General features: G+C 45.6%; 1 protein-coding gene and 1 long non-coding RNA gene across 2 annotated transcripts in view; both read right to left on the reverse strand.

The window, feature by feature from the left end:
• LOC146176917 (uncharacterized) overlaps nt 1–13,948 on the reverse strand; it is a 47,343-nt gene that overhangs the window by 20,754 nt on the left and 12,641 nt on the right. Inside the window, exon 2 of the long non-coding RNA XR_014701232.1 lies at nt 4,455–4,533. This is a non-coding gene — a long non-coding RNA (uncharacterized LOC146176917). The remainder of the gene's footprint in view (nt 1–4,454; nt 4,534–13,948) is intronic.
• Nucleotides 236–1,897, reverse strand: LOC146176918 (uncharacterized). Its single transcript, XM_084580741.1, has 2 exons — nt 1,882–1,897; nt 236–738 (listed from the first exon to the last, which is right to left on the reverse strand). Exons 1-2 carry the CDS (start codon nt 1,895–1,897, stop codon nt 311–313), a joined length of 444 nt encoding a protein of 147 aa, XP_084436867.1. The 3' UTR covers nt 236–310.

Consider the following 13,948-nt stretch of genomic DNA (forward strand, 5'->3'; position numbering starts at 1 on the left):
AGAGCATCCGCCTCGCATTCGGGAGGTACCGGGTTCGATCCCTGGTGCCGCCGGTTACCCACCGGTTTTTAAATGGGTACAAGCTTTCCCCCGGCCTGGTGCTCGGCTCTTCTGGGGTGAAATGCTTGGGAAAAGGGGTCACGGCCCAAATAGTTGCGCCGATGTGGCAGTGATTCGTTCCGCCATCGGACAACAATAAGTCCGCCTTGCGCGGCAACAGCCCATTATGTGGCCCTTTTTTTTTTTTTTTTGACGGATGAGGCCTTTTTTATATACCATGTGCTCAGCTGTGGAAATGTACACGGGCAGATCAGAACTGGATCATTTGTCCCTTGCGCTTCTTGTCGCCACCGATCTCGAAGTGCTTGCACCGCTTGATGGGCAGCTGTTTGCGGTTCTTGCACTCTGTGCACTCCATGCGCAGCACAATCTTCTTGGTCTTCTTGGCCTTCTTCCTGAAGATAGGCTTGGTCTGACCACCGTATCCCCTCTGCTTGCGGTCGTAACGCCGCTTGCCTTGGGCGTACAGGGCACCCACCGGTAAAAATGGGTACAAGCGTCCCCCGGCCTGGCGCCCGGCTCTCACAGGGGTGTGCGCTTGGAAGAGGCTCCGCAAACCCCGCTGCGCTCCTTCTGGGGCAAAATAGTTTCGAACATTCAGCCTGCAAAGGTGGTTCGAGTTACCGTGTTTCACGGGGTTCAAAACTGAAAACGAGTCGTGTCCTGCACACGCGAAAACTCAGAAAATGCCTTGTTTCAAGTGCGAAACGCTTTAAGCCAGCGTGTCGAAAGACGTAAAGGTTCACTGTCACTGATGAAGTTCACTTCTCAGAGATCACTGCAGTCCCACGGCAAGTCCGGATTTCCGGCCTGTCTGACTTTGCGAGAAAAAAAAAAAAAGGGCCACATACTGGGCTTTTGCCGCGCGAGGCGGGCTTATTGTTGTCCGATGGCGGAACTGATCACTGCCACATCGGCGCAACTATTTGGGCCGTGACCCCTTTTCCCAAGCATTTCACCCCAGAAGAGCCGAGCACCAGGCCGGGGGATAGCTTGTACCCATTTTATAACCGGTGGGTACCCGGCGGCACCAGGGATCGAACCCGGTACCTCCCGAATGCGAGGCGGATGCTCTACCACAAGGCCATCGCTTCGGTCCTAACGGTGGGTTTCGGGACACGACTGCGGTGTCCCGAAACCCACCGCCGGACACCCACCGGTAAAATGGGTACAAGCGTCCCCCGGCCCGGCGCCCGGCTCTTCAGGGGTGTGCGTTTGGAAGAGGCTCTGCTAACCCTGCTGTGCTCCTTAGAGGGCTTAAAGTTTCGAACAACTAATGACCTGCAAAGGTCTGGTTCTCACAGGTCGGGTAGGGCAGCAGTCGCAAGGGGCTGCTGCCCTACCCGCAAAGTAAAGCCAAGCAAACATTAACCTCCTGCAAAGCAAGTCAAATTAGTACCAATCTTATAATTTACCGTAGCAAAAATTATTAATTTCACGGACCTAAATCACCGATTACAAAAACAGCAAACAATAAAAACGCATATAGCGTTTTCTGCTCAAAGCGTCGACGTTGCTGGGTCAACATTTGTCTACGCGGTGTCGGCGCTGAATTTCACGTTAGAGGAATCGTTAGTATTGGCGACAGCGCTGGCGTCCGAATAATCTCTGTGTATAGCAGGTTATTGGTGTCATCAAAGTTGGGTGCAAATTTGGGTGAATCCCTGTGCGTGGTATGTTCCTGCAAAATCACTGGTCTTGAGACCATGGGCAGGTGAAGCTGAGAACTACGGTACGGTGAATTAGTGCAGAAGGGCCGGGAAAGCCTGGAGCGATAACCGGCGATGTTCCCTCAAAGCTACTCAGCTCTTCAGTCCCCACCCTCCCCATCTGCCATGACATGCCTCGCAGGTTTTTATTTTTACGCCATTTTTTGCTTCTATATTCATGCCTAAGGTAACGTTATTAAAATACGTTATCCTTATCGTCGTCATCCTCTTCCCTGGGCGTCTGGGTCCTCCTCTAGAATTCGCGAGATCCCTGCAGGTTTCCTCTTCGTTTATTATTACCCCTTCTTTGTGCACTTATTTGTGTACTTATCTCGACTAATCAGGGCGAATAGTTTACCTAAATGTTAGGGTAATACTCTAAGTTGCCCTTATTTTTTTTTGGCTTTTAGTTTGATCCGGCACATATGGTAACACTTTGGTCATTTAGGCAATCTAATAGGCGCGGAGTGATATCATACTGAGTAGTATGATATCACTCCGCGAACTTTGTTAGAAGGTCGATGCGGGCTGACTGAATTAGGGGTACCATCTCAAGGTGTTCTACAGTACCTTTTGTGTATTTTTGCTTCCGCAGCACTTCCAGGAAGAGGCAGCAATTTGCTAAGTTGCAGAAGGACTTTTTGAAGGGTTAGTTGGCACAAGATCCTGATTTTTATAGCGCTGAAGAAACACCACAGGAAGAAAGACTCAACATGACAGAAGCGCAACTTCCATCTTTAATGAGCAGAAAAGGAACGCAGCCACTCTTTTATTATCTCTGGTTCGCATGAATGTGCGATAAGCCCTACACTAAATAATAAAACCAAACAAGAAAAAAAGAAAGAAGTTTCTAGCCGAGGCACAGGACAAGACAGAAAGAGAAGTTATTGAGGCTTTTTACATTCATAAAAGAAAAGAGAAGTGCGTTACCACGCCTTCTATACTCCTTTCTAGAGACTCTTCTTTTTGGAAGGAATGTGTATTTCTTGTCATCGGGTTTTTTTTTTTCTGGGCGTTTTTAATATCTTACAATCTCTAAATTACTTCTTTTTTATGTTTTTAATGAGTTTAGGCGCCTTTTATACGCTGCCTTCCACCTTTTGAATTGTATGCTTTTATCTTTGACGTCTGCCTCATATCTTCTTCGATTTTTAGGGTCTTGTGGCTGCCGGCCTTTATCATAATCTTGTCTTTGTCCATGCGACCTGCCTTTCACCCATGTGATTTGCCATGATTCAACTGGTTCAATCCCGCCTCGTTGTTCTTGTTTTTCTCTTTGTTTTCTTTTTTCTTCCTTTGTTTGGGTTTCTGATTTAGGGTGGTGGTTATCGCACATTCATGCAGACCAGAGAATATAAAAGAGTGCCTGGGTTCCTTTTCTGCTCATTAAAGTTGGAAGTTGCGCTTCTGTCCTGTTGTGTCTTTCTTCCTGTTGTGTCTCTTCAGCGCTATAAAAATCAAGTTTGCTAAGTTCAGTTTTTAGGATTGACCAATGTCGTCTGTTAGGGTCCGTCAAACTATGAATTGGTAGAGTGGCCGTACTCGTTTCTTTTTGTTCTCAGCAAGAAGTACGTAAAAACAAGGGAAGTTTGCATTTTATAAAATTTTGATAACACGGTGTGTAGGTATGAGGCTGATTTTACAACAAGGGAAATGCCGTGCGGCATATTTACTGTTCGGGCATAATACCAGGCATCCAACATAGAGCCCCAATAAGAGGACGAAGAGAAATATGAAAGCCACTTTTGCCCACACCAGCCGTGCACCGTATATTTAACACTGTAAGGCGGAACTCATTGTAGTTAGTCAAAGAAGTCAACCGTTGCAGGATGCAAAGAGGAAAAACTCTGAGAAATTATTTGAAGACGAGAGATATTTATGAAAGCAAGAAGTGAAGTGAAAGATGTAGGTGGGGATAGGAAAAGGCAACCGCAAATGGCCACTGCCGGGGTGGCATCTACAAAGCGTGGGCCGACATTGTGTGTTGGTGAAGCCGCTTGAACGTATAAACATTTTATATCGGCTAAATTAAAATAAAACGAACCGAATTATTTTGGAGCAATTCTAGAAGACTAGAGCAATTCTAGAAGAAGAAGAGGAAAGTGATTATATGCTATTGCTGGCCGTATTATGGCGGGAGCAGAGCAACGCTCAATCGGAAGGTGGCTGGGCCAAGAAGAACCGGGAGGATGCGTGCTGTAATTAAGAGCTTATGATGAGGCCGAAGGATTCCAGTGTTGTGGGCTTGATCTAGACAGGATTCTGGCATATAGGGTTATAATAGCAAGCATATACTAGCTTTTTTAGGCTGATGCTGTTAAGGCGTGCTCCACCAGCATTTCTTCAACACGCATTCGTGTCTCCCCTCAAGTAGGGCACCAAACCTTCATGTGTTTGAACTGTACATCGATATATTTTATGCGGTCACAGAGCAAGGCTGTATTTTTGTTGGAAGGATCGAGGGTAGATAGTCACCACTGGTCAAATGCTATTTCGATAGCTTAGAGATGGATATGCTAAAAACCAGAACTGGCTGCATAAAATCTAGCCCCTCTCAGTTTCCTGCGCTCAGTTGAATCCGGGTGAAAATTTAAAAGGTACGGCTTTATTTCTGGCTTATTGTGCGTAGATCCCGCCAAGTGAAACATTTGTGTCACGTGGTGTTCAGTAAAGATAGCTACTTACTGGGCAGCACTGATGATTACTGCAGCAAAACAAAGAAGATGCACCCAGGACATCGTTTGGTCGGTGTAGATGGCGAATCCTGAAAAAGAATGAAGGGACGGAAGCCAGTCAGCAGACTTAAGTGCTGCAATGTGCATATACACGCGTAGTCGCAAGTTTCTCTATGGACGTGGGAAATAACATAGAGGACCCGAAATGTGTGCAATTAAATATAATTTGTCCTTTAGCTTCCTTTATTTCTATTAATATGAGCCAAGAGCTGCTAACTTAAGACTTGTTGCTGAAACATTTTTTAAGCATCTCTCAAGAAACATACATTTAAGTCGACCCTGAATAAAAAATAGTACCTTGTGTGAATATTTATAGCACATTCATCAGAAATCAGGGCCTCGCGAGCGGCCTGTAATATATGATGCTCTGTATGCATGAGGCATGCATGTACTTCCCTGTACTTGCCGCTGTTCAAAATAGTCCGCTTAGGAAAGAAATTGAAAGTACTGCCATTTCGGCTTTCGCAGGAGTGACCACGTCGCTAAATCTCTTCAAAAAGAAAAAAGGAAATACATTGTACGATGGTAGCACTTTTCCGGAGTCAGTTTTGCAAGCATATCACATGTTCTCCGGTGGCGTGTTTTGTAAGTCAGAGCAGGGAATCTTCACAAAGGTCTATTTAAACCGAGCACCGAAGCTGAGGCGTTAAGAAATGGGTGCTGCCTTAGCGTTCCCTTGAACTTTAAGCCTATATATCATTATTAAATTTATCATTATCTAGAATATTCCGCACAGCCCCTCATGTCCCGTTAATATTGTGAAGTAATACTGACAAATCCGATGACAACAAATGAAGAGTCTGAGGGTGCACTAATAAACACTTTATTGGGATGAGTTGCGACTGCAAAAGAACTAAGCGATTCGGAGGCCTCGATAACAGCAAACGTGCTCGCTGGACATCGAACAGAGAATGCCCATAGCATCTGTAAACGCTCGATTTAAAGGCGGCAAAAAACATCTGGATAAAGCCGCAAACGCTGACCAACACAACCAGGCAAATTTCATGACAAGACGCGAGTGGTCTGAATCTTCGAGACACATCTCGGCGCATCTTGCGCGATAAACCATGGCCGGTCTCGGGGGAGAGCGCGCGCTCTTTCTTACGGCCTTCTCAATCGCCGCGGGAACAGTGGGGACGTTTCTCCTTGAGTTGCGCTTTTCGCCATCGCAAGGGGCGCGACCTGCTCACTGTTCGCTCCGCGTCTGCTTCAGCGGCGACGGGTGGCTTTTGCCTGGTTTCGCGCTGTCGCTCGCGAGTTTCGTGGTGAGTGCACAGAAGGTAGATGCTGCAGTGGCATGTCGTCAACGCACTACACACGTGAACGGATATAAAAAACACTGTCGATCAGCAAACGTTCGACAAGCATGGCATACTTTGCGGCATGGTAGCTACTTTTGTACATTTTAATCCGAATTTTTCCCAAGCCTGTACAAGAATAGGAACAAAAAAAAAAAAAAAACTGAATGATCACATCGAAGCTTCTTCAAGGCTAACATGACAGAAACTCGTCTGCTACAGCAAAACCGTCTTTAATGCTAGATACGAAACCATTCATGTAACACCGAAGATGAAAATCATTTCATGAAAATGTAATGTAAATTGCAAAATGCTTGCATGATATAAAGTATTAGTATAACAGTCAAAGTGAACGTTGTAGGGTTGAGTTTTAATTATTATTACAATTCATATTAACCAATGTGTCGTATTATAAACATTATTTTAATTTTGCAAATAAACATTGCTTTATGAAATTTTTACATGCTATTAAGCTTGTTATGAAGACAATAAAAATTGGTTTGATACTCATGACACCACTTGTGCTCGAAGTGGTAAAAAGAGGCCAATAAATGATGAAGGTGATACTCGATGCAGTGACTTACAAATGAGTTCACCTGCTATATCGAAAATATGCAAGAAACTTCTAAAGCGTTAAAGAAGGACACACTCACTAAAGACTCATTTCAAGCCATATATAGCGACCCATTGAGGCTCTCTTTGGGAAATTAAGGTTAACGTGCGGAAGGGAATGACATATGCTAGATGCGAGGGCCGTAACAGCTAGCGGCACATGACTACATTGTCAAGACGGACGTTTAATCTGAGAGCAAATTCAAGGCACTGAAGGAAGTGATGGCATCTCCTACCACCCCATTTCCCACTGTCACATATTCCGGCTTACCTTACGTCGCTGGATATATCGATTAGTTAATCAACTTCTGGTGTGACGCTTGAGCTATTCTTCTTGAAACTAGCGAAAGAAGCAGCCCCATGTAGTACGCTCTTCTACGAGGACAATATTCTTGTGGACTGCATTATCCGAAACCAGAGCTTGTTGCCCTATTGGACAAGCTTTTGTTTTTTCGAAAAAGCTGCAGTGCACCTACTATACATACAAATATTCTCGAAGTACTTAAGATCCTGATTCAATCAGCATTTCATAATTCAACACTGAGTTGCCCGAAAGGAACTGACAGCAGTTATGTTATTAGGTCCGCTTCTTTGACATTTGAAACATTTCTCAGAATTCTTCTCAATTAATAATACCAGGAAAGTTACAGAGAAGACCGTGAGGCCAACTCCTTATGTGCACAAGCCGTACCAGAAGATTTTGAGACTGAACTGTCTAGACGCAGGTCGCATTTTGATGAATTGATGAACATATAGTGCAATGTGTAACTTTGAAGGACAATTTTTTTATTGTTTGCCGCTCTTTTCGATTCGGCTTAAGTGCTTATGCCCATTTCCTTGGTTAAAAGTAGTCACGAGACTACATATGTATACATCTTCGGTCTTTCAACCGACAGATATGTTTTGAACGAAGCTAAAACAGCCCACTCCACTAGACAAGTTAAATTTTTACAATATGAGTAAATTTTTGTTCTTTACTCTGAATCTGAGATGCGCCATGAATTTTTGCCGGTGCCTCTTCTGATCTAAACGAAAACGGTAGCGGTAACAGTTCACCATGCACTTACGTCAGGTCACGCTACACCTGCTTAAAACTTTCAAAGGCACATTGCATATCCTGGAAAATTTATTTTTGTACAAAACGTAGGGGTAAAAATTTTGAACTGTAGCCGAAGCTTCATACGACCGTGTACGGCCGCACTGATGAAGGAGCGCGCGCGTGAGCGGATTGTTGATTGTATTTTACTCCACGTACATGATGTTGATTACGGACTTTGTATAAACCATAAGGGGTGAAATGTCAGGACCTGCCGGTTGCAACTGACGCGGGCGAAGCTAAAAGCGAGCGCGCGTTTCCCTTGCGCGTGAACGGATGTAGCGGAGGAGCAACAGTGGGTCGGTGGCGACCTCACCGAGGCGCGGCGGGCGGTGGAAACAGACCCCATTGGAGAGGCCGTAAGAGAAGAGAAGCGCTCTCTCCCTCGAGACCGGCCGTGGATAAACGTATAAAGCTTTGTCTCGAGGCAATGATCATGAACAAAGAGACAAATTGATCCGCGTGTTAGAATTAGCGTGATAATAAGGCCGAATGCCGGCAGCTGTCTAAAAATTAACAAATAAAGCCGTGATTTGTTTGCGGCATTACTCCCCCCTTAGAAAAGCATCAACTTGATGCTAACAAACTAAACACACAAAGGGAAGCAAAACTCTAGATATTAAAATAAATTTAGCGCACGTAATAAGGTTTATGGCGCACAACACGGAGGATTTCTCGGTGCGCCCGGCCCCATTGCGATGTGGTCGTGACAACGGGGATTACAGCGCAGTCAAGCTGTCCTAAGCGTCGAAGGACCTTGTATGGGCCGAAGTACCACCACAAGAGCTTTTTACTCAGCCCGCGACAGCATATGGGGTATCGGCGTCCAAACCCACACTTGGCCCCCTGGGTTGTACTCTGCGTCGCGCCGTCGCAAGCTGTATAGTCGGGCGCCGGTGTTTTGCTGATCTTGAATACGGATCCGGGAAATTCGTCAGGATTCCTCTGCACGCTGCAGGTAGGCAGCGACATCGATGTTCTCTTCGTCTATCTCGTGCGGTAGCATTGCGTCGAGCGTCGTTGTGGACTCACTGCCGTACACAAAATTGAACGGAGTCGCTCTGATTGTGTTCTGGATAGCTGCGTTATACGTGAAAATCACATACAGCAAGTTGGCGTCGCAGGTCTTATGTTCGGCGTCAATGTATATGGCGATAATGGCTGCGTTGGCTTTTTTGAGCTGTTTTTGAAGTCCTTTCTTCTGCGGATAATAGGCAGTTGCTCTACGGTAGATCGTTTTACTGTTGTTGAAGATAGTCTGCGTCTGCTCCGCCGTGAATGCAGTTTCTCGTCCTGGATGAGCTCTTCAGAAGCGCCGTGTCGGAGGAGAATTTGTTCAACGAAAAACTTACCAACTTCTGCAGTGATACCGTTAGGCAGGGCTTTCCCTTCGGCGCAGTGGGTCATGTGATCGGTTGCCACTATGATCCATTGGTACCCCGCTGGTGAAGTTGGGAAGGGGCCGAGGAGATCCATCCCAATTTCTTGAAAGGGCTTAATCGGGAGTGGTATTGAATTCAGTGACTAGCTGGTCTGATTGGGGGCGTCTTGCGTAGCTGAAATTCGCGGCACGTTTTCACATAATGAGCAACGTCTGAAGCTAACCGTGTCCACTAATAGTTGTCTTTTATCCAGTGCAACGTGCCAACAAACCCGAGACGCCCTGCTGTCGGCTCATTGTGCAGCGCCTGCGGAATCTCCTGTATAAGATGCTTGGGAAAGCAAAGCTGCGTGGTTTTGTTGACTGCGAAGTTTGTCTACACGACAGCGTACAGTGGAAGCAGATTAGGTGGTTGTTCGATGTCATTTTCTGGAGCTTGGTCGTCGTACGTGGGCTTGGCGGGTGGGGACCAAGGCGCGTCGTTCAGGAACGCCGTGTGTGTGACGAGGGTGCCTGACGGGGTTCGTAGAAAGCAGGACGGCGTAACGCACCATCGTAGTTTATTGCTGTGGGTTTGGCACTGCAGCAGTCGAAACCATAATTTGAGGAACACACAAGGCCTGCTGGACTTCCTCACGGATAACATGCGTGAGCGACGTCACCTTAGGCTGCGGTTTTGATGCCATCAGTCGGCGCAATTATTCACGAACGACTTGAAGAATGATCTCATGGAGGTTATGTCTAATTGTAGGTGTGGTGTCATAGTGGCTTGCAGACAGCGTTTCAAGAGGCCGGTTGTAGAGTCACGTTCTTGCTTCTAAGGTCTTTTCGATACTCGCTGCTTCCTGGTAGACGTCCGCCATAGTCTTTGGCGGCTGGCGAAGAAGATCTGCAAATAGCTGGTCTTTCACACCGTGCATCAACAGGTGAACCTTGATGTCCTCGGACATACCTGGATCGGCGCGGTGTCAAAGTCGCTTCGTCCCTTCAACGTGATCTCTTACAGGTTCATTTGGGAGGTTAATTCTTGATTGGAAGAGGGCTTGGGTCTCTTTTTTCTTCACGGAACTTGCAAACACCGTCAAAACTTCCCTCTTAGTCTCCCAATCCTTCAAAAATTGTCATGGTTTTCGAATCAAATTTGGGCAGAATCCTGAAGAGCAAAGCAATATTGCCTTAGCTTCGTTTCGTTATTCTAGACGTTATATGATGTCAGGCGTTTAAACAGGTCGAGTCAGTCTTCCTCATCCTGATCCGGTCGTTCTTGGAAGCAGGATGGCTCATGTATGTTGACGAAAACCAAAAGAGGTTTTGGTTGTGCGAGTGCCATCTTCGGAGTTACATCACTATGTTGGGATTCAGCACCTCCACCAGATGTCACGGAGTGGTGACAAGTCCGGTGACAACAAACGAATAGTTTGGGAGTGCGCTAAGAAACATTTCATAGGGCTGATATGCGCTCCCAAAACAACTAAGCGATTCGGCGGTGGCGATAACATTAAACGTGCTTGCTGGTCGTCGAACACAGAATGCCCGTCGTATTCCTCAACGCTCAATTGAAAAGTGGCGAGGAAATATTTAGGTAAAGCCGCAGGCGGTGAATAGCACAGTATCTAACATTGCAGAAACACACGCGAATGACCGGAATCTTCGAGACACGTCTCGGCGCATCTCGCTCGACAAAGAAACTGATAAAGCTGCGTCTCCCGACAACGAGAATGAAAGAATAAAGAATACAAAATTGATTCGCGTGGCAGAATTTGCGTGAAAAGGCCGCATGGCCGGCGGCTGTCAAAAAGAACAAATAAAGATCTCAATGGTACATGCAAATGAGTCTAGTGTATTCGAGCTTTACACTGCACCGTAAACCGGATTTAATCTTTAAATTTTACATGTGGCCCAATATGTTCGTAAGGCGCGCCGGGAGCAATACGTCCTACCTACTGGTTTCGGCAGCGCAGAATCAGTGAAAAGATTGAATTCCTTAAGGTGCAAACTTTTCCTGTCTAATAAGTGGTGTTTTAATGTTGTGTAGCTAGTAACGGTTCTCCGTAGTGGCACTTCAAGAAAAAAAAAAGGGCGCGCCTTTTGTTTGTTGCAAAGTCTCCAGAGTCCTATCTAATAGCGGCAAGACGAGTAAATAAAATGCCTCAAAGTGTGTCTAAAACAGTAATGTCTAATAAGAACTAACACAGAAATTTTCCCAAATTCTTTCGCCTTTAGGCCTTAAGTGCTGTCTAAAATATTTGCTACGAAAGGTGCCTTTATATTCAGCTGAGGGCTCAAAGTATGTATGAAGAGGTTTTTTTTTGTTCATACGTTTCGCCTAAAGTGGTTTGTGCGGTTTTATAGATTTGTCAAATCAGACACCATATGCTTTTCCTGCAATGACTAGTAAGGCAAGACTTCTTTTTTATTGATATTTAAAGATTCGTTATATTCTCCCACTTTATGAATAATTTGAAAAAAAGTTGTAGATCATCAACGTCATGGGCCACCGAGCGTGTTAGTGGCGAATTTTTCACGACTGCCTTGCAACTTCCCTTTGACCCCGATGGTGGGTTGTTTCTATATGCGGGTAAAGGGTAATTTAGTATGTAGTCTAACGGCGTCTTTATTGCCTGCATTCCTTGTGCACTTACTTTTCCTCGTGATAGCCCCAGAAGTCTCGTGGGAATGCTTAGAAACTATTTCATGCTATAGGAAAGATACTAAATGCCGTATTTACGAAAGATTTAACGTTATAACAATTTCATCCTTGCCCAGCCGTTTCGAGCTTTCGCATATTATTGCATATTATTGCACGCGTGTTGGCTATACAGGCATGGCTGTTTTTTGCACTGATGGAAGTGCCTCTCTTTTACACGTCACCAGGGGTGCTCAGACAACAGAACGCAATCCCGCGACGGAATAGCGTATACAATGCTAAAACGGCCTCACCAGTTTTGGGCGTATGGCCATCAAAATAACAGTTTGAAAGGAAGAATATGTGACCCGAATGGGAGAAATTGACCATAATGGAGACTGAAATTCGTTTCCGTGCCTTCATACTTGAAAGGCGGGAAGAACGTACTAGAGTGTGCTCTGAACACTTCTTTTAGCAAGGTGAAACTTAAGTTTAAATGCCCCATAGCCTGGCAGAAGGAGTTTTGGTGTTCCGTGTCGCCATGTTGTAAGTGCTCTTTTAGAGGCTAAAACACGAACGACGCCCTGAAAGATGCGATTTCTGGGGTAGGGCTGCTGTTTAGGTAAAGGAAAAAAAAAACCCGAGTAACGGACCCCTGATGTTCGGAATGGGAAGTAATTGCAACTCCGAATATTGGAGGCCCGCTTGGAGAACTGAACAAAAAAGGAAGTGTTGAATAGGATCAAGACAAGCTTGAAGGGTGGACTGCGGCAATGCCAGTGACTCGTGAGTGCATAAGAAAACGATGTTTGCCTAGGAGAGAGAAGGAAGAAGCGGGATCGAAGGCAGGGCTCTCGAGCGTATATTAATGCCGCACATGGAGAGTTGGGGCAGGTGCGACCGCTGGATGGGTACTCGACTTGCCCTTTGATGCCCCCACATTTCGCAAGAGTAGGATTGAGTTGTTTTAACGGTCAGGTTCAGTAGGGTTGAGTGATTGTTGTGTATTGTCATGCGCACTTGCGGCCACTGGAGGCCCATTGCCCCAATCCTTGATGGTCGAGACCCCTTGCCGGCTGACCTTAGTCCAGAGAATCGATGGTTGCGCCAATGAAGTGTGCCCGTGCAATTAAAAGCGGATGTGCATAAATTTATGGATGGCAGTGCCATCGCTTTTTACAGTCTTATGCGCAGGTAAGAGCAGCAGACGAACATAAGCCAGTAATATGACTATAACCCTGTAATTTAGCCCTTGACAAGACACTAAGACACTGTTCAAGGCATGGTCTGATTCAGAGGTCTTTACACATGCTGGCTCTCCTGGCTTTCCTCGTACTGCTACTAAAATCTGCTTAGTTAAGCAGCAGTATCCTTGGCGTCGATTCCAGTACCATGTCCACCGGATGATGACTGCAGGTACACGCTCATTCCCTACCATGATCCGATATCTTCGGCACAACACTATGATTTTTATCCGGCACCATCGGTAACGACATCGCTATCCACCCGCTTTTTAAGCAGTCAACCCTTCAGTTAAAGCTTCACTGGACATGGGAACACTTCCCAAGGTATCGTATTGCTTCAGTGCGCTTTCAAGCATACAGGTGTGTAAAACATCTGCACTATACGTAAAGAAGTCTGATAAAACATGCTTAGTATTGTTCCCGAGCTTCGAAACCGTGTGTGAAACATTGTATGGGTGCTTCTCAATGTCGCTACTCTTTTGCGGCGGAGACATCGACTGTAACCATGTTCCCAAGCGCAACCTCACTTCCATTGAACTTGACAATTTACCGATGATCCTGTCGAGCAAATAACTGTCCTGTTTCACTAAAGATTTGCACACCCATTCGTCACAATGCGAAGTGTCAAGCTGAGTTGGTCGCATACATAAAATGAATAAAAACAGATCAACCATATCTGCTGCCAGACATCAGCGATATCCGCCAGCGACTGGATGAACTTGAAACGAAACCAGGTTTGTTCGACTATCAGACGTAAAATGAATAAAAACAGATCAACAATCTATGCTGTTAGATATCAATAATATTTGCCAGCGACTGGATCATCTTGAAACCAAATCAAGTTTGTTCGACTATCTATCAGAAAGAAATCACGACTCAGGTTTGAAGAACTAGAAGCTGAAAACTGCCGCTACAATTCCTTCTCAACGAGCTTGGGGCCAATCTCGTCAAAATAACGTAATTTTTATGGCATTCCCGAACCTTAAGAATCATGGCTCTGAACAAAAAAAAAAACTAGTAAATCTGATTAAGGCTGTATTAGAATCATTTCCCACTGACCACGGTGAAAGATATATAGGTGGGGACGCAGCACGAGTGGGGCACTGGACGCAAGCGACTAGATAATGTACTAGCCACGCTCCTGCGAACTGGGCCGCTGATCGCAGAGTCAGCATCGATGTAGCAGT

The sequence above is a fragment of the Amblyomma maculatum genome, chromosome 10, assembly GCF_055883805.1.
Source record: "Amblyomma maculatum isolate TAMU_Amacu chromosome 10, ASM5588380v1, whole genome shotgun sequence".
Classification (NCBI taxonomy): domain Eukaryota; kingdom Metazoa; phylum Arthropoda; class Arachnida; order Ixodida; family Ixodidae; genus Amblyomma; species Amblyomma maculatum.